General features: G+C 39.4%; 1 protein-coding gene across 2 annotated transcripts in view; it reads right to left on the bottom strand.

Annotated features, from left to right (window-relative positions):
- Positions 1-1672: 1672 nt before the first annotated feature.
- Positions 1673-26611, bottom strand: part of FAT4 (FAT atypical cadherin 4) — a 156829-nt gene continuing 131890 nt past the window's right edge. For both annotated transcript variants that reach the window (XM_048508826.1, XM_048508825.1), the window contains exons 12-17: positions 24856-24941; positions 20879-21058; positions 17508-17632; positions 16900-17117; positions 13591-13852; positions 1673-6529 (exon numbers count right to left, since the gene is read on the bottom strand). In XM_048508826.1, coding sequence (XP_048364783.1) covers positions 4662-6529; positions 13591-13852; positions 16900-17117; positions 17508-17632; positions 20879-21058; positions 24856-24941 — 2739 coding nt within the window. In that variant the 3' untranslated portion in view covers positions 1673-4661. The remainder of the gene's footprint in view (positions 6530-13590; positions 13853-16899; positions 17118-17507; positions 17633-20878; positions 21059-24855; positions 24942-26611) is intronic.

The raw sequence follows: 26611 nt of genomic DNA on the forward strand, positions 1-26611 counted from the left end.
CACCCCAATAGCTCTGTGTCCCTCATTTATGGATGCTTTCTCTAATTTATCTCTTTTTTCCCCCTTGCTCGGTTAGCATCCTGTAGTTAGTTGAGTGTCTGGTTGTCAATGCAGTTGCCTGTCTCTGTTTTCTTCTTGGCCCATTCAACATAAGTCTTCTTAACATGGTGGTCATTACCACTATATTTTTATATAGCATAATGGGTTTCTACTGTAATATAATTTGTACCTGTCTCTTTTGTGTAATGTTAAAAGCTTTATATTCCCATTCCTAGATTTTAAGACTTTATATTTCCATTAAAAAATTTTTTTGTATTGTTATGTGTGTGTGTGTTTTGCAGATACCTGTGAGGGAGGCCATGCATGGAACCATCCATGGCTATTATAGAAAGGTCTCTGTAGGGAGGACCACAGACTCCATCTCCCCAACACGGATGTTGTGCACACTGATGAGATAGTGTCAACCAGCTTCTTTGCATGCCAGAGGCCTTGGATTATTATAAACAGGCTTTTGTGCATGCCTACACCAAATTGTGGAATTATTCTGGATACAAAATTCACTCTGGAAAACACCACAGCAGCGCCATCCTGGCCGCCCCTGAGCAGCATTGAGCGAGATTTTTGAAAAGCCGTGTCTTCCTGCCGGCACGGTGCTTACTACACCAGCGGGAAGACACCGCTTTTCCTGCTCCAGCGTCACTCTGGAGGGCTGGAGGGACACACCCACACTGCCCTCTGACCCCTGGAGGTCGGAGGGCAGCATGGACATGTCCCTCCAGTCCTCCAGAGTGATGCTGGAGGGAGAGATGAGTGGAGGGGACCGAAGGAGTGGTGGCGGAAAAGGCTTTTCTTTCATGTGGTTGGAAGGAAAAACACCTGTTATTTTTAATCTTTAAAAATATGGAATTATAAAACATAGAAAAAATTCAGAGAGAATTTTCTACATTTCCAAATCTTTACGCTCTAACATCAAAGGAACTGGTAAAACATTTTCTTCTTCTACTCAAAATTTATCTCACATATACTTAAATTTTGATTTTAAATTTTCATACTTTGTACCTTTTAAAAAAATATTGTTTCTAAACATTAATGCCCATATTATTATCAAGTATATATGTATCCATTCTCATGTTATGATTACATTTTGTGGAAAACAGTCCTGAATAAGAGCTTTTGAAAGTATATCATGTTTACAGTTTGGTAATTCTAATCTCTCTTTAGTAACAAAGGTTCAAACTCAGGAAAAATAAGTTATGCAAATAGAATCTGATGGAAATGTGATTGGTCATTATAGACTTTCTCTTTCCATCGTTATCTGGTGATCAGAAGCATATGATCTTAAAGCCATCAGTAAAGGCTGAAATATATATTTTTGATTAAGCACAGATTACATGAAAAAAGAACTTAGATTAATGTATTACAAATATAAAGACCGAAAACCACTTTAAAGGAATGTTGTCAGTTCACTGCAAACCCACACAGTATATGATTTCACTATAGCAAAATAAATTGATTTTTCAAAAAAGTTTTTCATTGGCATATTGCAAATATCCAGATGCCTGGAGTTAATTTCAAAAGATTTTGTTCACTGATGTTTTCAACATTAATTAAAAAAAATCACTGCTTGGCTTAGGTACAGTCAGCATTTAAAGGATAATATTCAGACCAAATAGACAGCTTTTAAACAGATGTTTAATTACATGAGTTCCAGTCAAATAGATCAGTGGTAGATGTCCTGTTGTTCAGATGTGTCTGCTTAGATACAAATGTATACTGTTCTGGCTCAGTATCTTCTGCTGAGCACTTTTGCCATTAGACAACAACTTGAGAACAACATAATTTTAGCCAGAAGGCTGAATCCTAGTACAAAAAGCTGAAATGACCAAGCCTGGTTACACATAAATCATAAATAGAGTTCTTCCATGTACCTCTGCCTACATAGCTTGCATCCATTTTGGCAAGACTGAGTATAAAAAGCTGAGTATAAAAAGTATACTCAGTATAGACAACAACTTGAGAACAACATAATTTTAGCCAGAAGGCTGAATCCTAGTACAAAAAGCTGAAATGACCAAGCCTGGTTACACATAAATCATAGCTGGAGTTCTTCCATGTACTTCTGCCTACATAGCTTGCATCCATTTTGGAAAGACTGAGTATAAAAAAGACTGAGTATAAAAATGACATTGTCTTCATCATCTACAACATTTCTGCTCACAGTCACATAAATCAAATTTCACATATCAATTATTCAAAATAGAGTCCTTTTGTCAGATTTAGGAAGCAGTCCTAAAGTCAATTATTCAAAACAACTTGGTTAAAATCATCTCTAGACTGTGAGCCAATTCACACAACACAAAGTCCTTGTGCCAGGAGACCCATTTTTCTATGGCATGTGGGGGTACCATTCTAATTGGGACTGTAGCATACATACAGGAGATTAACCTTCCTGTTCCACTTGCCATTTTCCTGATGATCCACATTAGCCATTCTGCACCACTTGCCATCATATTAAACTGTGGCACTGAATAACTCTTACATGGGTTCCATGACAGTTTGGACACAAGTTATTTTTTAGTTAAGTACCAACCCGTGGCAGTAATCTGCTTTATTTGCTCTACTACAGTTCTGAAGTGGATTTGGAGACTGGGATATGTTCTAGTTGATCTTCTTTGACAAATATGCATACTACATAATATAGCTGTAAAGCTAATGAATCTGAAGTATTATTGACATTATTTTTTTTGGCTATGGGTACAAATTTGAGAATGCTTTGCTGAAAGTAAACCCAACAATAAAATCAGACTCACTTCTAAGTAGATGTATTTGGTTGTTCTCTGTATCTTGTGCGTTACCATTTAATAATACTTTTTATCACTAAGAACGTATATTCTGAATAAAAACAGTCAAGGACGATAGTATGTGATAAAGCAGCCACAACATACACTTACAGTGATGCACACTAGACATTTTAAATAAATATTTTAATTCTATTATTGGCATTTACACTTAGAAAGCATACAATATGTTACAATTTTATCAAAATGTAAAAATATGAATGTTACATAAGTAACAAATGTAAAAAAAGAGTATTTTTCTTACTTTCCCTGAAAGTAAGAAAACTATTTTGTATAGGAAAGAATTGATACCAAAAACATAGTTTAGCTAAAAAAAATCTTAAAAAATTAAAATTGTTTTGTTTTTACACAGTACAATTGGATTTCAGAGCTGCAAGGAACTGGGTTTTCTTCACAAACAAAATTTAAAATGAGGGGATTCAGAATGGTTGGCTCCTGGAAATGAATCTAAGAGTGGTTCTGCCCCAACCCCCAATCTCAGGACAACTTGTGATACAATTTGCACTCTCATACAGATATGAAAAAAGACAAAAAAAATAAGGACTCCTGCTTTATGTCTGTTATGATCAGAACAGGCTACTACTGCCACTTTCCCCCTTAAAATGCCTATGAATGGAAGCCAGCTTGCATATATTTTAAAGTGGGGAAAAGGAAAATGTGTGTAAGTCTCTGCTATGGAGTGTTTCATACTCAACTGTCTGTACTTCAGTACAAAACATATTTTAGAAGCACCCTTCCAGCAGCAATGATTTTTGTTTCTAAATAAATAATTCCTTTTCAAATGCCTCTGTCATAGAAAATTCTGCGCTGTAGCAAAAAGGTTACTCTGAGGTTTCACAGGCAAGGCAGTGCTAAAGATTAATGGTGATAATGTTTATTATAATGCTATATGGCTTTTTAGCATTTTATAGGCAAGAAGTCCTTCCAATGGCCTCCTGTGAGGTAGCTTTGTACTTTTTATAACACCTTCCTCCCAAGGAGATGAAAATACAACAGAAACACAGAAACAAAAAGATTTGCCTAGGCCATACAGAAGCAGTGGCCAAACAAAGATTATGATTATTTTTTGCTCACCTTGCACTTGCCCACACTACTTATTTCACAGATTTTACATCCATTTGTTTTCACGTTAGCTAGAAATACTGCCAGTTCGGGAAGGGGGGAGGGGTAAAAATACAAGATTCAGAAGTTCTCACACAACCTTGTCAAAAATAATAAAATCCTAAAGTGCTGATGAGCTTCAGCTCTTTCTAGCACCTTTTTCATTGAGAGAGATAGCAGAGCAATCACTCAAGCATATCATTCTTTAAAGTATCCAGATATGAACAACTGCAGAAATCAGATACAGGAAGTATGTTTTCCAGGAGGCCTTAAATCACAGTTCCTTCATTCAGCCTCTGTTTCTTCAAATGTCTCCCAAGGGGGAAAAATACTCAATATTCTTCCATTTCAGAACCACTTAAAACTGGATACATACGGGATACAAACACACTCTGCACAGTTACAATTTTGTTTCTTTTTTGAACAAATCACTATTAATTTAAAATTTTTACAATTCTTTCCAAATGCTGCATGCCAAATAATTTGTTTGGAAATAATAACACATGCAGGAGAAACAAATCCAACCGATACCAATAAAATTAGCAAAACATTATTTGTCCATTTCAGCAGCATAATGGTGATTATTTCTGAATGCATCCCTCTAACCACTGGCCCTGGGTTTAACAAGTGTGCCTTTTTCTTATCTACAACGATAGAATGGCTTGAGTGTTATGTGCTTTTTCAAAACGTCAGTATGAAGTTCTATACATACTGCTCAGCTTCTCCATCTTTTGGTTGTGTTGTACCACTTTTGCTCTCTTCATTTACATTTGCTCCTGTCTTTTCTGGAAGAGATGCCAAATCTTTAAACACATCCACATAATGCCCAAATCCTGGGCCCCAGTTCAAAAGACTGTCCCAATTGAAGTTGCCTCCTTGTTGCCCGAGTTTTAAAGGTGATGTACTGTCATTAGTGCTAGGTGCAGTTGCCTGTGCACCAACAGGACCACCACCCTCTCCTCTGCGGCCAGGGTACCTCCTAGGCTTGAGCCTAGCACCAAAATTATCCTCATCATCTGCATCTGATTCATTAACTTGAGATAATTTAGGTATCCTGGAAGTATACACTATAGGTTTGTCCCTATCATACTCCATCTCAGAACATGTAAAAGAATCATGGGAATCACTGTCAGATGATGATTCTGGAGCTGGAATTCCATCAGCTGGATTCCTTGTTCTTGAAAGTGGCCTTCTACAGTCCTCTTCAGAAGAAGACCTTCCATGGTCAGCACTGCAAATGCTTGGATTTCTAGGACGTGGTGTGTTGAGTCTTTCCACTTCTTCAATGGAAAGTCCAATAGGAGGGCCACTCTCCAGAGGAAGCTGTCCTATTGATTGTTTTAGGCGACTTCCTGGCCTGGAACTATGAGTTGTCATCATTTGAGGGCTCTTGCTTCTTCTCCCTAGTCTAGTAGGATAGTTAAAAATGCCAGTTTGGCAGACATCATTGTGCATTTCCAAAGGACTTCCTTCATGCATTGAAAGATGCATTTCCCTTGCTGGACTATTCCTGTAGAAAGTTGATGATTTGGAAAATGGAGCTGGACTGTGACGAGAAAGATGATTGGGTGTAGGGCATGCAGAGTGACTCAGGGAGGTTGTCCTTAGACCTTGATTGTATGAAGGCTGATATGTCAAACTGCTTGCTCCCAGGGGCATTGGAGACTGCCTTGCAAACCCTAATGGACTGTGCCTCTGAATGGAGAATTTGGGAGTGTGGCTCCGAAACTGCTTATAGTGCTGAATAATGTCTGCATCCGAAGGAGCTATGCTGCTTGCATTGTCAATGTCATAGTGTTCTATCTCTGGTTCAGGGGAAGCCAGAGGGGCACTAGGTATTGTCTCTGCATTGTGTGGTATGTCTGTTTCATCAAATATGAGATAAGGGTTTTCTCTTTCAATTATGTCAGGCTTAGGGTTTCCTTCAGGCTGTTTCCTGATTGTCATATCATCACCATAAGGAGGTATATTATCAGGGTCATCAAAAGCATTGTTCTCACTGCCCTTCTTTTTCTTTTCCTTTTTTTTCTTTTCCTCCTTCGGGACTTTTGCTTTCTTTCCTTTGCACTGATTGCATAAGATCAGGCTAAGCACGAGCAAGGCCAGCACAGTAGCACAACTGCCAACAATGGCTGGAACAGCCCATAGTGGTAAAGACAGTTCAGCTGGATAAGGCTGAAGGATGCATATATGAGCTCCATTCATTCCTCCCTTGCATACTTGTCCATGGGCACAAAGAATACCAACACAGGCCACTGCTGTCTCACATGTTCTTCCAGTGTAAGATTCAGGGCAGGTGCAAGTGAATCCAACACTATCTTCAGGTTCACAGCTGCCACCATTATGACAAGGGTTGGAGGCACAGGCTCCAGGAGGCACACATTTATACGTATACCACTGGTTAATACACATTAATCCCCCCCAACAGGGGTTGCTGGCACAGATGTTTGGCCCTCGGCAGCCAATCTTCACAGATGGATCTGTTCTGGAGATGGTAGCCAGACTATGCTTGCCCGTGAAAGGAACACTTTCTTCACCATACTTCAGATAGGCGATGCAGCCATCAAAACCTAGGAAAGCAGAAGAATAGTGACTTAATTTTTTTTCTTGAGATTGTTGAAAAGCAAAAATAAATACTTTCTCAAAACTACCTTATGTAAAGTTGAGAAAAAATGAAGCTACAGTTCACTGGGTATAATTCTTGTTAATGGAGCTCAGCAAACAACCTTAAACCTCTGCATTGGGCAGCCAATCCAGATGGGGGGCAGAACTCATCTTTGGAGACTTGTGCCAACATGAATGCCCACCTTGCTGGTGCAAGTGGGAAAATGCACGGGTAGAGAAGGAAGTTAAGTGGACAGCTCAAAGTCATACAGCTCTGTGGTGCCCAACCCCAGAAACGACAGCCATTTCTCAGTCAGTGGATGATAATACTCAGACATGGTTGGGGGCATTTCTGGAGATGTTTCTCAGGGTGGAAACTCAGTTGGTTTCCACCAGCCTTTTGACCCGAGTATACCACTGCAGGAGGAGTTGAACTTATGCCATCCTTTTGGGTGGCATAAGCACATTTAATGCTATGGAGAATTATCTGGTTACAGGGGGGGGGGGTTGGTCTTTTTGCTATCTTCCTGCACCACCTGAACACCACTTGGAGGCAGTGCAGCAGCAGAACTGTCACTGGCTGCCTGGAGCTCTGGATTGGGTTGTTAAAGCCTTTGCATAATGGGGTTTACATACCATTATTTTTAAGGTATCATTTTGCATATCATTATTTTTAAGGTATCATTTTGGAATGAGACATACACCTTTCTCTACTCCTTGGGGATTAAAATGCTTTTCAGTCCATCACTGGATGCTCTTCAGTAAACATAGAAAATCTAGAAACCATAGATTAATCAAACCCCAGCTGGCTGTGACATCATCATCATCATCATCATCATCATCATCACCATCATCATCATCATCTCTGTTATTGTTATACAAATTAATAGGGGGAATATGATTGAAGTCTATAAAATTATGCATGGGATAGAAAATGTTGACAGAGAGAAATTTTTCTCTCTTTCTCACAATACTAGAACCGGGGGGCATTCATTGAAAATGCTGGAGGAAAGAATTAGGACTAATAAAAGGAAACACTTCTTCACGCAACGTGTGATTGGTTTGGAATATGCTGCCACAGGAGGTGGTGGTGGCCACTAGCCTGGATAGCTTTAAAAAGGGCTTGGACAGATTTATGGAAGAGAAGTCAATCTATGGCTACCAATCTTGATCCTCCTTGATCTCAGATTGCAAATGCCTTAGCAGACCAGGTGCTCAGGAGCAGCAGCAGCAGAAGGCCATTGCTTTCACATCCTGCATGTGAGCTCCCAAAGGCACCTGGCGGGCCACTGCGAGTAGCAGAGTGCTGGACTAGATGGACTCTGGTCTGATCCAGCAGACTAGTTTTATGTTCTTATGTTCTTAATATCCTGACCTCCCTGACTGGAGTCAGGCTCAGTGCAGCATACACTATAATTAAAAACAATTTTTAAAGTACATAAAACACAGAATCATTTAAAATACAAGATGGAAATAAATCTGAGCCTATGAAGAAAAACCAGTCTAGCTCAAACATAAACTTTCAATCAGAGCTGTCCAAGCACTGGCTAAATTAAAGGGGATAACGTGGAAGAAAACCCATTTGATACTGAGACTGGCAGATGATATTGGGGAACCATGAGTGGCATCAACCAAAAGCCTGGCGGAACATTTCTGTTTTGCAGGCCCTGTGGAACTGCTTATGATCTCACAGGGATCCACATTTGTTGTAATGTCTGAATTCACAAACCATCGTTGGAGCAGAACTGTCCCTTCCACTCCAACTATGGTCACAGAAACCTAGACAGTATGTCAAATCAACTGAGAAATGAGGCAAAATGCAGACCAACAGCATTATACATACACTACAATTTATTATTTAAATTTATTATTTAAATTATTTAAATTCTTATGTTCTTAGTACAATAAAAAGCCATTATTTATTAGACATGCAGTTGATTCTCTGGCTCTAAATGCTCAAAAATGAATAATACAGTCACTTTTGAAACAAAGATTGGCCTTCTTTAATTTCAACATGTATTGGATTTGGATGAGACACCCAGAAGTCAGTCAAATTTAGAAACCAAAATAAACATGGACTCATTTTCTGTACTACAGCCTTTTAGAACTACATGGACATTTAAACACCTCTGAAGAACAAAATTCTTCCTTTAATGGTTCAACTGATAAATGGAACTGAGCGCCAATCGTATGAATTTTACTGTTTACTAGTATTTTATTGTAAACTGTGGTTTTAAATTTAAAATTGTATTTTATTTGTATTATGTACAAATGGAAGCTGCCCTGAGCCCAGTTTGCCAGGGTACTAAATTTCTATTCTATTCTATTCCTAACTTAAAATGAATATTAAAGCATGATCCAAAACCAGTTAAGACACTTTTAAATCAACTATATTCAATGGAAAAGATAAGCATGTGCTTAACAGCCCTAACCTGTATATGTTACCCTGGAATTAAGCTGTGACTCTTGGTCACAACACTATTTTAGAGAAGAATATGGTCATTTGTAACTGACTAAGTTCTTCTCTAAAATGGTGTTGGTGTCAAAAGTCAGACCCATGGACACCCTAACATCTAGTTTGACTCTTACTTTCTAATAAACATGCATAAGATTGCTAACATGAGTCTCTTCCAATGAAAGTAATGGAACAAAATTGTTGCTTTTATTTTTAATTGCTACATTACAAGTCCCACTGATGTCAATTTAATTTCTAAGCAGGTATGTTTAGAATAATAAAATTAGTCTAAGTTTTAAATTTTTCATTACTTTCATAACATACACTAGAGTTTTAAAACACATTTTCTGCTTTGTCATTTGCCTTCAACAGCTAGAATATAAAAATGATGTAAAGAAAAACTCTTCCAGCTAAAAAGGGCACTCGAAAACAGGCACATTTCTGTCAACTAATGACCAGATTATACTTGAACTTCTGACATTTAACTGGAGATTTTTCTGACAGTAGCCTAAGTACATGTAGACACAGAGTGACCCACCAACCAAGTGCTGAAATTTTCGTGACTTTTTCCCTTTGTCAATGTCAAGACAGAATTGAAAAACAAAGATGCCAAGACCAGTGTTCTCTATACTGATAACTAAGCAATGGTGTTATTTGTTCACTTTAAACTATACCATATCATCTTAAACAAATTAGATGATTGTACATATTGATCAGCTCATGAAATGAAAACTGCAGGCTCATGAAGCTTCAGTTTGCTATGGAGCCATGTAGGGAAGGACAAGTGTAACCATTTAATCTCCAGAGGATTTCACTACCTACATGTGCATTCAGTATGCTAGGCTATTATAGTGATTCGGTAGCCTGTTATTTATGAATTTGATTCTTACATACCTGTCCACCCAAGGAACTCAAGTATTTTGTTCTTTATCTTCACAACATTAATGTGAAATAGGTTTGACTGAGAAACAGGAGGAACCCAAGGTATATGGCAAAGTCAAGGCAAAGGTATATGGCAAAGTCAAGGCAAAGATTTGAACCTGAATATAGCACACTGAATATAGAACCTGAATATAGCACACTGAATCTCAGTGCTTGACATAAGCTATGGCCCTTTCCGCACATGCACAGAAACACACCTCCACCGGCATGCTCCGAGGCTGTTCGCACCGCAGTGTGCAAGCAGCCCCTGACTTCTCCCCCAGCCGGAGAGGTGGCTCCGCACAGAGCCGCCTCTCCTCTGGTCCCCTCCACTGACCTCGTCTTCCAGCATCACTCTGGAGAGCTGCAGGGACCCGCCCACACTGCCCTCTGAACTCCAGGGGTTGGAGGCAGTGTGGGCGTGTCCCTCCAGCCCTCCAGAGCGACGCTGGACAGACAGGTCAGTGGAGGCAATGGAAAAAGCGGCAGCATCTCGGCGGTGCACTTTGCACCGTGCCGGCGGGAAGCCAGTGCTTTGCAAAAACCTTGCTAGTTTTGCGAGGTTTAAAGTGGCGGCTTCACGCTGCTCTGGGTTGGCCAGGACAGCACTGCTGCGAATCAGCAGCGCCTCCTGTGCGAACGCTTCCCCAGGGACGGTGTTTTTGCCATCCCTGGGACGCTCTATTCCGCTTGTGCGGAAAGGGCCTATGTGTGCCAAGATGGAAAGCAATGGAATGAGTAAAACAGAACTCTGCCATGGAAGGATCCTTCTGTACAAATATCATGCCTATACTGAATAGACCTAATGTGGTTACTGAAGACATGTTAAAATTGTCAGAATCGCAGACAATAAAAAAAAAACCAAAGTAAAAGAACTGGAAAAATTAAAAGGGAAAAAGGATATTAAAAAAGAGGGCGGGGAAGGAAAGGCTACTTCTGAAAGCTCACAGTTCACACAGACTTGCTGATCCCAGGTTTTCTCAGAACTACTAGTCCAGCTGTTGAATTTTAGGCTCCAGTGTCTGAGGAGGTGAGAGCTGAAAAAAACCTTGCTCTACAAGCCAGCAAAATTGCTCCTTTCAGCAAGAATGGTCAGGCGCACCCAGAGGCTTGAGTGGAGTAAAGTGCCATTTCCTTTGAAGTCCTACCTACAAAAAACTTTTTAAAGATAGACTTCTCACCATAAAATAATTTTTTCTTTTCTTTACATATGAAAATCTAGACCTGGATATTCTCTGATCCTTCAGTATGTCAAATTGCCAACTGAGCTTGTGATAGTATCTTCTGAAGAAATATACAAATCCTTAATTTGCATTATTTTATTTGATGTTTACAAACAGCTTAAAACAGGCATTTTTTTCCAATCTGTTATTTAATGAAGGCACCAGATAATTTAATGTTCTGGATTCCTGTTCAGTAGTTCCATGAACCAATATTGTGATCTAAAGATATACTTTCCCTGGTACTTTTTATTGCAGAGTGGGGATATTGTAGAGGGTGTCTAACGTTTGGATTATGTGGTTTTGGTGCATTATTTCCACAACTTTGGCATAGTTATCAATGCATATTAGATTTTTTTTCTCCTTGTTTTTCACATACTGTTGAACATCTGAGTTCACAGAGAGTTTTATATCTCCCATTTGTAAATCTTTGGCATGTCTTATGCAATGTAATTTAATATTAAGAAAATAGTGTATAAAATGGCACATACATTCCTACTGCAGGGCAGATTCCAGCAATTTGTCAACTTCTACATCATTCGTTTTTAAAAAATGTTTCTTGCTCCCATCCCATAAGCATCTGTTCTTGCACCAAGTACAAATCTGGTCTGTTAACCAGGTCTACAAGCATTGATTAGGTCAGTATACTGAATGCTTTCTGTGTGACTTCATTCACACCACATCTCATACCAACCAAGGTGATGTGGATTTCTTTGTTTTCATTGGACACAGTAAAAAAATGTGAAGTGTGAACTTTCTACAGGCAAGGTTATCCTATCTGGTGATAATCCTTTAAGTTAGACGATGCTTAGTATAAAGAGCTCTCTCTCTACAATATCACTCCTTACATTTTGTTAGTCTTGGTGTCTGTATCTAAAAAATCTCTCATATATATAAGAGAGAGAAAGAGAGAGAGAGAGAGAGAGAGAGAGAGAGAGAGAGAGAATATCTAAGAATACTAATGCCTTAACTGCTGATTTAAAGAGCAAGTAAGGTTAATCTCTTTAACCATTCTTTATATGCATGTTTCTGAACAAGCTGGTCTGAACAAGCTGCTTTAACTGTAGCAGGATATCAGTAGATTTCACCCTGAAGCTAGATTGGTAACTTTCCTGTGTTAACTGTGTTTGCTAATGTAGCATCTGCAGTGTCAAAAGAATTTGTTCCAGTGACTGACAGCCCCACCCAGAGGGGTCTGGTGGGCAGGGACAGTGCTGCTAATGTGTCATCCAGCACCCTCCAAAGGGCTATCCCATAAACATGAAAAAAGAAAGAAAGCCCTACAATTCCCGCATGTGGGAGAACAGAGATATGCCACAGAAAATGTGATGTACCTCCACTGGTCCCCCCCCCCCGCTTGCTCCTGAACATTCTAGTGCAGAGTCTCATGCCAGCGGGTCTGGACAATGGCAGCAGCTTCTGGGTCGTGAAGCTACTGGGTCCCCTCCACCAACACATTTTCCCCTTGCTCTGGTGGGATGGCACCCATGTTAGCGCTAGGCTGAGCCAGTTCCAAAAAAAGGATTCCTCCTTGGATTGGGCTGTGAGACAATTTCAGTTTCCTAAGACACTCTACTGGTGATCGGAATATCACTGCTATTCAACAAAAGTACCTTAAAGGGAGACCTCAGTATAAAAAATTGAATTGTATCGGTAAGGATTAACTACATTCTTCTAGCAAGACTGTGGCTCATTCCGCACATGCAGAATAATGCACTTTCAAACTGCTTTCAATGCTCTTTGAAGCTGTGTGGAATGGCAAAATCCACTTGCAAACAGTTGTGAAAGTGGTTTGAAAACGCATTATTTTGCGTGTGCGGAAAGGGCCTGTGCTATTGCCTATACTGCTGTTGAAAATGATCTCTATACCTATCTTATAAACATTTCAGTTTTATGTAGAAATATCACAGGCTGCATCTTTTAGATTCTGTTGCTTTTTAACCACAATACTTACATTTTTTTTGCATGGCCGCACATATATATCTGCCAACTGTGACCTTACTTAGGAAACAGTGTAGTATATTTTATGATTATCAATTTCAACTACTAATTTAGTCACAATCTCACTTAGAAGTACTATTTTTTTCCCTTGGAACTCACTTCCAGGAAATATCCCTCAGACAATAGTCTTAGTTCCTCTACAAGCTGATCTACTTTCCAATAGTTAAGTGTTGTTAACTGAGTGGTTTTTATCAGTGCAATCCTATGTAGTATTATAATTTTCTAAATCAATGGATTTTCATTGTCAAAAATTAAATTCATCCATGTTTATTTTACTGTACTCAACCACACTATGTTGCATTATTTTGATGAGTCTTCATAAAACATTATACATAACTTTTGGTTTGTTGGCTTTGCTGTAAGTCTGAACAACTACGTATCTTGCATGACAAATCCATTTTATTTTTTACCACCCATGTGAATTACATACCTGCATCATTACTTCTGAGGGCCTGGTTAGGTGGAATCCCACCAAGAGAAACTGTAACAACATTAAATCCTCCAAAATCTTGTGTGACATGTAGGATGTCTCTATTGTGGATCTGGTCAACCTCCAGTATTGTTGAAGTCCCATTCTTTTCAATGAAGAAAGAATGCCAGTGACCATCAGAAACATAAACTTCAGGGATGCTTCTCTCTACCTTCCCACCAACTCCAGCATCAGAAATATAATGCATTTTGCCACCTTTTATCTGCAAAAAAAGTTTTAAAAGAAATATTATAATAAATATTATATTTTGTATGTTTTGATTGCATAATAACATGTAATCAGAGGGCCACAAGGAGTAATTGGCAAGGGGGCATTCCATTTTCCATTTCCTGATGGGTCATTAGACCTCATTATGATGAGCAGTGGCTTGGGATGACTAAAGTAACTATGGCCCCTTCCGCACACGCAAAATAATACATTTTCAAACCACTTTCACAACTGTTTGCAAGTGGATTTTGCTATTCTGCACAGCTTCAAAGAGCACTGAAAACAGTTTGAAAGTGCATTATTTCTGCATGTGCGGAATGAGCCCAGGGTGTGCTCCACACTCCCATAGGCACTGAGGAGTAGTTCTTGAATACACTTGACATTCTAATCCCCTCCACACCAGCATTGCCAGCCTGCTGACTTGGGATGTGGGCCTTGGCATGCAGGCCCTGGGTAGGGAGCAGCTGTGAGGGTGAAGCATGGCATGCAAGGGGGCAGCCATGAGGAGGCAGCTGCTGCCTGCTGGGTGAGGAAGGGAAGAGGGGCCGCCATGGTTGGCATGGCTGGAGACAGAGTCTGCTTGGAGCCTTCCAATGAGGGAGAAGGGAGAAATGGCAAAATGAGTCATAAAACCCTTTCTGCCCCCCCTCCCAAGACACGCCTCCAGTGGTAAACAGGGATCAGACTTTCAGAACTCTTTTGTTTCTACATTCAGATAATTCTTAATTGTTTTGAACATCTCTGGGTGGAAGCAACAAAAGAAAGATCTCAGAAATTCAAAACTGCTGCAGGCCACAGTGTATGTTTATTATTCTGGGATCCCATCATTATCTTTATATGCTGCTTTTTCTAACAATTTAACTGTCATAGGCTTAAAATCCCACTGGTGCTCCAAGATCATTTGAAAATGCATTTTTTTGCTATAATTTGCACACTGTCAAAAAAAAAATAGGCACTCTCAGCCCAGAAATGTGGAACAATTTTTCTTTAGAGGTTTGCCAAGGCATAAGCCTGAACATCCCTTAGGATCACAGCAACACTTTTTGTTGTCTGTTTTGGGATAAGCAGAACTAAATTTGCTGAGTATTTTTTTTAGGATGAGTTAGATTATTATCTGCTTCATAGCTTCATAGCATGTATAAAATAAAACCATTTTTAAAAATAGAACACTACAAAATGTAGTGACTGTCTGCGCAGCAATAACAAAATTGGTGTCATCTGCTAAAGGGACTGTTGGGCAAATGTGTAATGTAGTCCTATTTTGTAGAGATTCTTCCAGAAGCAAAACTACACACCATGGTAGTCCACATACCCAATCAAAATTCAATATCAAAACAATCAAAACCTATATTGCAATATCCCAAAACTGTGGCACTGCATCACCCCTTGCAATTACTGCATCTTCAGTACATCCAGTCAATTTATATCCCCCCCAAAAACATGGTCTGGGCAGATATCCTAGTCCATCCAGCCCTACACAGGCAGATGTGTAGCTCTGAGCCTTCCCTGCTGTTAAAGTCCACGTGGGCTCCAGAGATGGCGGGGTTGAGCTGAATGCTGGTCTGGCTGAACCCAGTATTGAGCTCTCTGCTAACTCAGAGCCCATGTGGACTTTGGAAGCAGCTAGCAGGTAAGTGAGGAGGAAAGAGAGTAAAAGAGGAGTTGCTCTTATTTTTCTAAAGGTGTTAGGTGAAGCACACCGTTCCCCAAATTCTGGCAAATATTGGCATTTTTCAGGATCAGCTTTTTAGCTCCTTTAAATTGCTACCTTTTTTCAAAGATAAACCCCAAAAAGCCAAAATAGTTTTTTTTTCAGGTTTCTTTTCAGTTTGGCTTTATCCAGATGCACAGCTCTATTGGTAATTCCTTAGGGGGAAGGCACAGGAACTGTGGTTATGTTATAGCATTCTGTGTAAGAATGCATCTTGCACCCCTATGAAATAGACGGAATTTCACATGCACTTGTCCTGAGAGCTGTATCAAGGCTGCTAGAGACTGTGCCTACCCAGCTTCTCTCCCTCATTTGCTTGCATGTCCACACAGACACATGCACACCAGCCTCTTGCCTTGTTTTTTGTGTATCCCCATGACTACATGCCTTAGATAGCTATCACCTAGTGAAAAGACAAATATACCGTAACCAAATGTTACTAATGGTTCACTTTTTAAAGTACAGAAGGAATGAATATGTTTCAGTATAGTCTAGAATATGATAGTTAATATTTTTGTTTCTGGAAAAAAAGAACCCCAAAAACCATAGACCTATGAGAGAATAGGAAGCCAGATAAAACTGATAAATTAATGCTGGCTGAAGCATAAAACTGTGGTATTACACTGGAGATTCATATAAGCTGAGGGAAAATGGAAACAATTAAAGTAGTCCAGAAAACTTGGATCTCATACCTATCCAATAAAGGAGTTTGCCAGCATTACTGTTCTACTCATTTAGCGTTATGACTAAGTGGACTGAGTCATACAGAAAGACTGAGCCCACTAGTTTGTCTTGTAAAAGGTACAGATGTTGGCTATACATTTTAAAATCCATTTGCACTATGTCATGCTGATTCTTCAGCATCTCTTCTGAGAAGATGAAGACGTGTATATTCCATGTAGGGTTCAGCTGTAACTGTGGTTGATACTCTTTTGATAACAAGGAAACTAAGCTGGCTTAAATCAAGGACTTTGGCTCAGTCGGTTTGAGGACTGGATTTGTGTGATTATGCCTTTAAACAAGGCTTCAAATTTCACGGTGGTGGTCACATTTTATAGGAGGTCTGAACAAGAAAAAGATTTCATTCTAATGTGCAATGTTTCATTAAGAACATATGCAACAAACAGCCTTCCGGCTGCCATTCAAATAGTCAGAACTTGGAGTCTAGACAAAGCTGATTAGAAACAAAATAATTCAGCCCTCTGATACTTGGAGCTGTGCCTAGCACTAGTCAGCACTCTGGTATTTATAAATAAAAGAATGGGGTTAATACAGAAAGGGCAAAGACCATTTCATAGCAAACAGCCCAATCAAATCAACTCAAGTCTTACCTTCACGGTAGTATAATTGCTATTTTCCTGTATATGAATTAAAACACCATTTTCACTTCTTGTCCTAAATTTGACTTCTATACTACTCATACTTTGGGGCTCCAAAATGGCATCTCCAATGCTAAGTTTCATCATATATTCCCATTTTCTATTTTGGCGCATGTGGTAGTCAAGACGACCTTTGCCTTCTAATGATAGGGCAGTGTCAGCAGTAAGATCTAGAGCAAAGAAGAAAGTGTTCATGATAAAGTTGTTCAACTCTTGTGTGAAATTTGGCAGGAAGGATCAATATGGCTAGGGGTATAATCTCTTGAGAATTTCATCCTAATTTGTTGAAATCGAACAAAAAAGTATATGCAGAAAATAATGTGTTTCTTGTTAAACAAATAGAAATGAATGACAAAAAGAATAAAAACAAGCATGCTAATTATATTAAAAGAAAATGAATAAAATTATATTAATAAAAATGCACCAAATCTGAATAAAACTTCTATATATATTCGAGTTCTTACAAGTGAAAGTTGAGAAATTTATAGCAGTCATAAATAGTGGTGGAAGAAGATGAAGACAAAGACAACGAAAAAAAAGAAGAGAAATACTGTATTTACATTTTTCACAGTTTTTCCCAGCTAGTCCTTCTTTGCAGTGACATTGCTGCCAAGACCAGTAATCTACACATGTTCCACCATGTTGACAAGGGTTAACAGCACAAGCTCCTTCCAGCCTGGGACACCTCAATGAAGAAAGAAAATAATACAAACTTTGAAGAAGCATATTTATTTAATTTGTAGGATATTTAAATCATTGTGATATTTTTTGAGAATAGTTCCTTACACATGTGAAGTTATGTGCATGTATAACATGGCTTTTGGAATAATAAGTTGTTCCCTTTGATAAAGTCAGAAGGGGGAAGAAGTCTTTCTTCCTCTTTTGAATAAACCAATAAGTCTCGGAGGTAGGCTGGGTATCTAGGCTCTTGTGTCATCTTGAAACAGAATACAAGGCATGCCATATTCATGTCCTGGGAGCTGTGGATAGTGGTTAACCATTTTATGAGTGATTGTGATAATTTTTATGCAAACTTCCTGACTGGCTACAGGGACCTGTAATTTCTGTGTGGTTCCCAGCACTTTGTTTTGGTGTATTTCAAAGGTTAGGATTGTTCAAATTTATATCCTAATTTCTGAAAGCTGCTCAGTAAAATTACAGCCCTCAAGATTTCACCAGTGTCTCACGAAGAGTGTTAGTACTTTGTGTGTGCTCAATAAGCAGAATGGTAGCACTTGTAAGAGCAGAAATTTCAAGCAACACCAAAACTAATTTGGATTGGGGTTTTTTTTACCACGAGATATGACCCTTTAAATGTTAATCCAGGAGGCATGTTTCCTGTTGTTCAAATTAGTTCTTCTGGAAATCTCAGTTTTATGGGAGGCTGACTATTCCTCAACTTGAGCTGCAATTTCACAATTTACCTGTTACCTAGCTTCTTGCATTTTTATCGTCTAATTTCTGACCACAGCATCATAAAATTTCATCCTATCCTCAGCAGAGCTGACATCTTATGAACAAATATGTACTTGAATATTGAGGACAGACTGTGCTATATACACAGTTCCGCTTTTGTTTCTTCTGTCCCCTTTCACTCTTCATTCTTATTATGTTAAATAGGAATTTAATTCTATAGTATTTTGTCAGTTTCCTTTATGTTTTATTTGGAAAGAGAAAGGAGGGTAGAACATTTTAACAAAATAAATAATCCAGTCATTATAAAAGAGACAGGAGATTTACACACTGTATGCCCACCACAGTACATCAGTTAATTTTCTTCTTCAATACTGCTCACTCCTGCTTCCCTTTTCCTTTGGATATAAAAAATTGTGGTGCTGTCCGGCAAAGTTCTTCACCTCACCATTCTCCCCCCACCCCAATCCTCAAGTAGAAATGAAGAAACATTGAGTGATCATCCTTTGCGCCTTGTCCCCGGGCACAACTAATCTGGTCGCATGGAGGTGCAAAATTGGTTCCCCACATGACTAGGTCTGCCGCGAAGATGATGAGGGAGAAGGAAGTCCTGCTGCTTCATTGTCTTTGGGCTCCCTTTGCCCCACCCACATCATTATCGACATGGATGGAACCAAGGACACCCAAGGATGCCGCGCCCCCCTCCCCTGGGCTCCTGGAAGCCTGGCAGCCGGCCACCCAGCATCTGCCTTCCCCTCTGGGGAGAGCAGAAGAGACTGCCATCCTCCGATAAGTGCTTTTATAAGCACTGAGGCCGGGGGTGGGGCTTGGAGACATGGTCACACCCCTTGGTGGGGTGGGCATGGCCACACACCCCTTAGTCCTACCCTCGGCCTCAGTGCTTATAAAAGCACCTCTTGGAGGATGGCAGTCTCTTCTGCTCTCCCCAGAGGGGAAGGCAGAAGCTGGGCTGCTGGCTGCCAGGCTCCAGGAGCCCCGCCCCCATTTATCTCCGGGCGCCATTTCCCCCCAATATGCCTCTGCATTTCTGCATAACTACACTGCATACAGTCTGAATACATAATATAGCAAGTAACAAGAGTAGAATAACTTGGACTATACATTAAATTAAGAGCAGAATGATTTTTTAAAAAAAATATTTTCTGTTAAGCAAATCTGAAAGGAAGCCTGAAACCACTTTGTGCTCTGAAACTGTCCAAGATATTAAAGCAGGAATTCTGGTAGGCAAGAGACACACAAATTACAGACACTTCTACATTTCACTGGTGAAATTCCAGCAGTTGTCTGTCTATGAAAATATAATTGATGTTGATCTCTGCACTACAGAGCTTTAGGAAACCTTATGTTAGAAGTTGAAACTGTGAAAGAAGGGATGAGATAATCATTCTAGACGTTCTCTTATTCCAACTCTAGGTTCAAACAGTAGGATGGAAGAAATAACAGGTTTGGCTAATCAATCATTTTGAAATGACATTCACAGGGGGAAACCAGGTACAAGGGAAAAGATAACAGACCCTGGGACTGTAAAAAGGGCATTAAATGTACTGAATCAAATCAGCTGGAATAGGATTTGGAATTGTAGAAGGAATTTTGCTTGTCTTCAGAATACTAGAAACTGGTATAAGAGGAAAATAGTTCAGCATAGTCTTTGTATTAGTTTTACACATGTGAATACATGTTGACTTCATTGTGGTGAATGACAACTAGTTACAGAACTGAAGAACTAGTTACAAAAGAACTGGTTACAGAACTGAAGTGTTAAACTCTAATGCTATAAAGCCATGTACAATAGTACATATTAAACCAGACACAATACTGGAACATACATTTCCATATGTGTATTGTAATTCAGATGGACATAGGAGCTGCTATTCACACTGTATATTGTACCCACAATTTGTGTTTTGGATATGAGTATGCAGTTAGTGGCAGAATTACAACTCCAGCAAGAAAATTAGCATGATGAAACTTTTCATGGACAGCTCACTTGCTGAAACAGAGATTTATGTACAACAGTCATTTTGGTTTCTGTAAAAACATTTATGACTTAATTATGTAAATCATCTAAATTTGCTGATTCCCTTTTTATTCTGCTGATTTGTTTGTTTAACAAGATTTGGATCTCACCTTTCCACACTTACAAGGGCTTATAAGCCAGCTAACAATTTAAAACATTCATAATAAAATCACCTTTTAAAATCAACCTCTACCCCAAAAACACACACACACTTCATTAAAACAATTTTAAAAAATTAAAATACACACAAAATATTTAAAAATCAATTAAAGCATTAGTTAGGAAGGAGGAATCATTGAGGGAAAGCCAAATATAAATGTCTTTACCCACTAGTGGAAGATGGCAACAGAAGAAGGCAGATAAATCTTCCTGTGGAGAGAGTTTCATAGTTTTGGTGTCATGGCTGAGAAGTCCCTCTCTCAGGTTGCTACCTGGCTAATATCAGAATTGTGTAAATAAATACATTTATAAATGACATACTGATCTAAGATGCCTTCAGCTGCCAAAGCTTGGCTGGGTTCTAAGGGACGTCCATTGACTGCAAACTCCATTATGCAACCGACAAAATCAAGACTTTCCACTTGCCCCTTCCTTTGAAGTACTGGCTCTATGGATCTGACACCTCCAATGGTAACTCTGTTTGGTTGTACATCTAAAGTCCTGGGGAAGGGAATAAAAAAAAATAAGTACTGACAAAATAGAGTACTGACAATAGCCAAAGCTCAGCCACACTACCAATAAATAATTATAATAATTAAAGCATTAATGATCACATCAGTGGCTTGAAGACTACTTACAGAAAACTAATTTGTTGAGGATGTCATATGCAGATATTACTCAGAAAAAGCCTTTTGAAAGTTTAAATTAGTTTTGAGAGGGAAGCATGGGAAAACTCCATTTTCTTTTTAATGCACTTGGCTACAGTTTTAACTTTATTAAAACCATTAGAGAACAATTGTTTATGATGACTACATGTAATACAATAGTTTATTCTAAAATGAAGTAAACACCAGTAAATACCTTACTTTGTTACTCAGTTTGATTGTTCTGACTGATCCACACACAGTATAGCTTCAAAAGTAATTTAATCAAAAAGTAACACAGAATGAGTTGTAACCTGATCTTTAAACATGACAACCAGGATCAGGCAGATTCCATAGAGGTCAATTATATCATTCATCGAAGGCGTACTATGTGTACCTATGCTGGGAACATTTAAGTAAATAGACCAGTTTATGACTATCAATGGGAAAACTTCCCCTGGCTCAAAACATGAAAGATCAACTTATTAGCAACACTGGAGAACTCTTGAGAAAAAAATCTTGTTATTCTACAAAATGTGAAACTACTGATAACCTGCCACAATGATCCCTCCATTCCTTCATCCTATCACCTTCCAAATCTACTTTCCATCTAAATCACATTACATCAGCTTTTTCTCTGGTGGTAATACTTCCCTTTCCCCTTTTAGGGGCCTTAATAGCAGTGGTCATCAAGAGAAGGAGAAAGGAAAAATGGAAAGGCAGTGTCTGTACATCTCTGCCTGACACCCTGAACTGTGCCAACTGCAACACTCATAGGAAGACTGAGAAATGCAACTTTTTCCCCAAGAGTGTCTAATAGCCAGAATACCACACAGAGGAAGTTGCCAGAGACTGAGATCCCCTGTCTATCATCTTCCATTTCTGCTGTATAATTTTTGGTTACATATATATTTTAAGAGTATATTCTATTCTTCAGGATGTTTTCATAACCCTATTCAACCACTGGCTTCTGCTAACCATGGCAGGAAAACACATATTGTAATGGCATATGGACCTGGTGTTGAACTAGACCAGGGGTAGGGAACCTGCGGCTCTCCAGATGTTCAGGAACTACAATTCCCATCAGCCCCTACCAGCATGGCCAATTGGCCATGCTGACAGAGGCTGATGGGAATTGTAGTTCCTGAACATCTGGAGAGCCGCAGGTTCCCTACCCCTGAACTAGACAGTATGGAGGTAGTTGAATAAACAAAGTATATAATTCTTGGTTTCTTGTAGTTTATCTCTCTACATCTGATACTTACAATGCAAATTACAGCAATTGTGAAAATTTTACCACACTTTCATTAAAGTTTGATAGAGGACACGAAGGAGAGACAAGTTTGATTTGTAGACCACATCTGGCCTCCAGGCTTCTGGTTGGTTAACCTTGATACTGATTATTATTCATATTATATAAAATATCTATCTCTGAAAATATATTTTCCTTTGTTCTAAGATAAAAATGTGCATCTGAATGCTAGTGAGTGAATTATAATATTTTTTAAAATTAAATGTAATTGTGGTTGATTAAAATATGAGAGCTTGATATGTTCAGCATTGGCAGTTACAGGGGAAAACTGGTTTATGTTGCAAAGAGAATGCAAAAGAATATAGCATTAATCAAGAAGGATGACAGATGGGCAACAAAGGTGAGAAACATACTGGCTGGGGATACACTTCTGGGCAGCAGTGTGTGTGAACAAGATCCTGGGGTGTAGGTGGACTGTAAGTTACATATGAGCAGTCAGCGTGATGCAGCGGCAAAAAAGACTAATGGGCATTCCTTGGGATGTATTAACAGAGGCATAACATTCAAATTACAAGATGTCATACTTTCACTGTATACTGCATTTGTTAGGCCACACCTGGAATCCTATGACAGTTCTGGAGGCCTTACTTCAAAAAGGATGAGGACAGAACTGAGCAGGTACAGAGGATGATCAGGGCCGAGAGACCAAGCCCTTCAATGAAAGGCTGAGGGACTTGGAAATGCTCAATCTAAAAAAGAGGAAGTCAAGGAATGGAAATTATTGTTCTCTTTATGTATTTAAAAGGCTGTCACTTACAGGAGGGTAGAGAGTTGCTCCTGTTGGCAGCAGAGGCTAGGACTTGTAATAATGGGTTTAAATTATGGGTAAGGTACCAACTGGATACTAGGAATTTTTTTTTTTACAGCAGTGTAGTTCAGCAGTGGAACTGGTTGCCTAGAAAGGTGGTAAACTCACCCATCCTGGCAGTCTTCAAGCAGTGGGTAAACAAACACTTGTCATGGGTGCTTTAAGCTAATCCTGCATTGAGCAGGGGGTTATACTAGATGGCCTGTATGGTCTCTTCCAATTCTGTGATTTCTTCAAAGAAGAATCTTTCAGAAAAGAACCTGAACTTTTATAAAGTGAAGTGAAAGCTGCACTGAAAGCAATTAGCAGAAACAAATCACAAGGAGTAGATGGGTTAACAATAGTATTTTAAGCCACAGAAATAGGGTCCATCAACATCATAGAAAAATGCCAAAATATGAAAACAAAACAATGGTCCACAGACTGGAAATGCTCAATTTGTGTTCTAATTCCCCCAAAAAGCAACTATGAGACTATCACATTAATTTATCACATGAGAAAATGTTCAAAATTTTACAACAAAGAGTGTTATCACATACATAACAACATATGGCAGATGTTCAAGCTGGACTCAGAAAAGGAAGAGGCACTAGAAATCATATTGCAAAATTACATTGGCTACTTGAGCATACACAAAATTTCAGAAGAAAATCAGATTTCAGCAAAGCTGTTTACTGTGTGGATCATGGAAAGGTATGGCTGGTTTCACACATACAAGTTTATTATGGTCAAAGACTAAGCAGAAAGGTTACAGCAAACTATTGGTGTGCTCCAACATACGAATACACAGGGTTAAATGCACATGGTTGTCATAAGTTGGAAGGTATTAAACATCACATCACATAGTTTTTCATGTACAGCCATAGTAGTACAGTATAAATAGTGCTCATCAGTCAATGCTAGAACTTTACCCCCTTGAAGCGTGCCTGGGAATGAAATTAACATTTTTTTTGTCTTTAGTTTTATAAACAGAAGAATAAGAGCAGGGTGGCCAACTAAAAAACAGTAGGTGATTATTTCACATTCAATGTGTAAATATTCATAACCATGATAAAAAGCAGATGTGCAGATGGAGAGTAGGCAAGGCAATGCAAGTCTGTCGTCAGCACCCAAAGAATACCAAAAGAAAAAAAAGCCCTACCATTTTGGGTCATTTAGCTCAATAGTTATGCTTGCCAAGCTCAAACTTCCTGGGTTCAGATATAGAAGCTGGTGAAACTCATAATGTATACCTTCAATTCATGGGAGATAGTATAAGTCCCAAATTTACCCTCCCACCCTTAGCCACCAGTTACCATTGTGGCTGCTGCTATTACAACATTAAGTTGGCAATGAAGGACTCTGACTCCATCTCTACTATGCAGATCTCCGAAGAATATATTTCCTAGGTGAACCAAGGCACAGTATCTCACAATGACTGCCACAGCAAGCATTACACCTCTGACAGGTCATTAATTCATTGGTTTGCCATAAGTTGGAAGTGACTTAATGGCCCTTAACACAGAGACAATGAACAAAATAAAATGTTATTTACCAATCACTAGAGACAGCAACATTGCTAACAGTGCAATAGCCTGGTTCCGGTTCTTCTGAGCAGGAATCCACAGTCAAGGAGGCAGCCTGCAAAAATTACATCATGAGTGGATTAGCACCTTAGGCCTTCATCATAAGGCCCATAATAATTATTGGTTTGATTTATTACTAAATGTGCAAACTGGGAGAGTTGAAACTAACTTTTGTGGTTTTGGATTTCATTTTTTAAATGCATTAAGAAAGAAAACCCAGATGTAAACTCTTACCATCATCTTTCAATACTGGCAGTAACTTTTGTATTGCGGTAATAATTATTTTTAACTACACTTTTGTCTTCAATCCCCACCCCCAAAAGGCATTTGGAAGACCGGAAAAGCAAGGGAAATGAAACCAGCTTATATTTATAGTGTGAATATCTTATTCAGGATTACAGTTAGGTGATGTAAAAGACATTCTCAGATGTTAAAAAAAAGATACTGAGAGAAATTTGAGGGCATTAGCACTTAGGTAGTCACTAAAATGTATGGGGAATAGAAACTTAATATACCAGCAAGACTCATAGCACATTCACAGTACTCTCAGTCCTACAAATGAACTGACAGTACAGGATACCATGCTATCAATATCAGTCTGCCTTTCCCAGAATATGTTATCCCAGAATATGGGATACAGTATCTAAGGTCGATTCTGCACAGCATAATAATACAATGTTACAGTCAGTATTCTAAAATCCGTGTCTATTTTATCCCGGTTTCTCCCTTCGCATGGGTGCCCTTTCTATGAAGGAATCAAGTTAAGACCAGGAGGAAATATTCCGATTTCTTTTGCATGAGCCTGGCTTTTTTTGTTTTTACAAAATTCAGCCACATATACTTGAACATCCCCTGTGTGCTGATTGGCTCTTTCACCCGCAAAGGCAGCACTGCTGATTGGCCAATCCACAGCGACTGTGGGAAAACCAACCAAGACACCCCCCTTTGGAAAGGACCTGGTGCAGTCAGCAACATGGCAAACACATTGTTCTATACAAAGTAAAAAAAATTGACCAATACTGGGCAGAGCACTATGTCCCAGCCACCACCACATGAGACACTCACCCCCCCCCATGATATAATAAATAAATAAAATATACCAAATAACATTTGACTGGTCTTTGGGGCTGTCACAGGGTGCTTGAGAGCATCCTGCCAGGCAGGGACTCCCCTGCCTTTCTGCTCCAGGCCCCATTGGGAACGTGAGCCCAGAGTTGCAGGGCTGGGCTTTCTGGGCTGCGGCTCAGCTAGGCAATCAGGGCTTGGTAAAAATAAGCAGGAACGGGGAGAGTGCTCATGCTTTCCCACATGGTCTTGCTTGCCTGGCTCCCAGAAGAGCTTCCTGCCCCCCACCCCTAGGATCCCGTTAGTAATGTGAGCCTGGAGCTGCAGAACTGGGCTTTCTGGGCTGAGGCTCGGAATGAGGCGAGCACTTGTGCTTTCCTCCATGGACTCAGTTGCTTGGCTCCTGGAAGAGCTGTCAAAGAGCAGAAAACTAGCTTGGGGAATGTTTTGGAAAGGGCAGGCAGCCACTCTGATTGGCAGCTCAGCAGAAATGAAACTGACATGATGTCAGGCAGGGCAGGAAGATCAGGCAGCAGGGCAGGAAAAATAAATTGGTTTTGCTCCTGTGGTGTTCCCACAGAAGTTGGTTCAATGCAGGATTTTGGAAAAAGATTCCGGTTTTGGTGGTTTTTGAAAAATATTGCAGGACAAACCTGCTTC

Source organism: Sphaerodactylus townsendi, linkage group LG10, assembly GCF_021028975.2.
Source record: "Sphaerodactylus townsendi isolate TG3544 linkage group LG10, MPM_Stown_v2.3, whole genome shotgun sequence".
Classification (NCBI taxonomy): domain Eukaryota; kingdom Metazoa; phylum Chordata; class Lepidosauria; order Squamata; family Sphaerodactylidae; genus Sphaerodactylus; species Sphaerodactylus townsendi.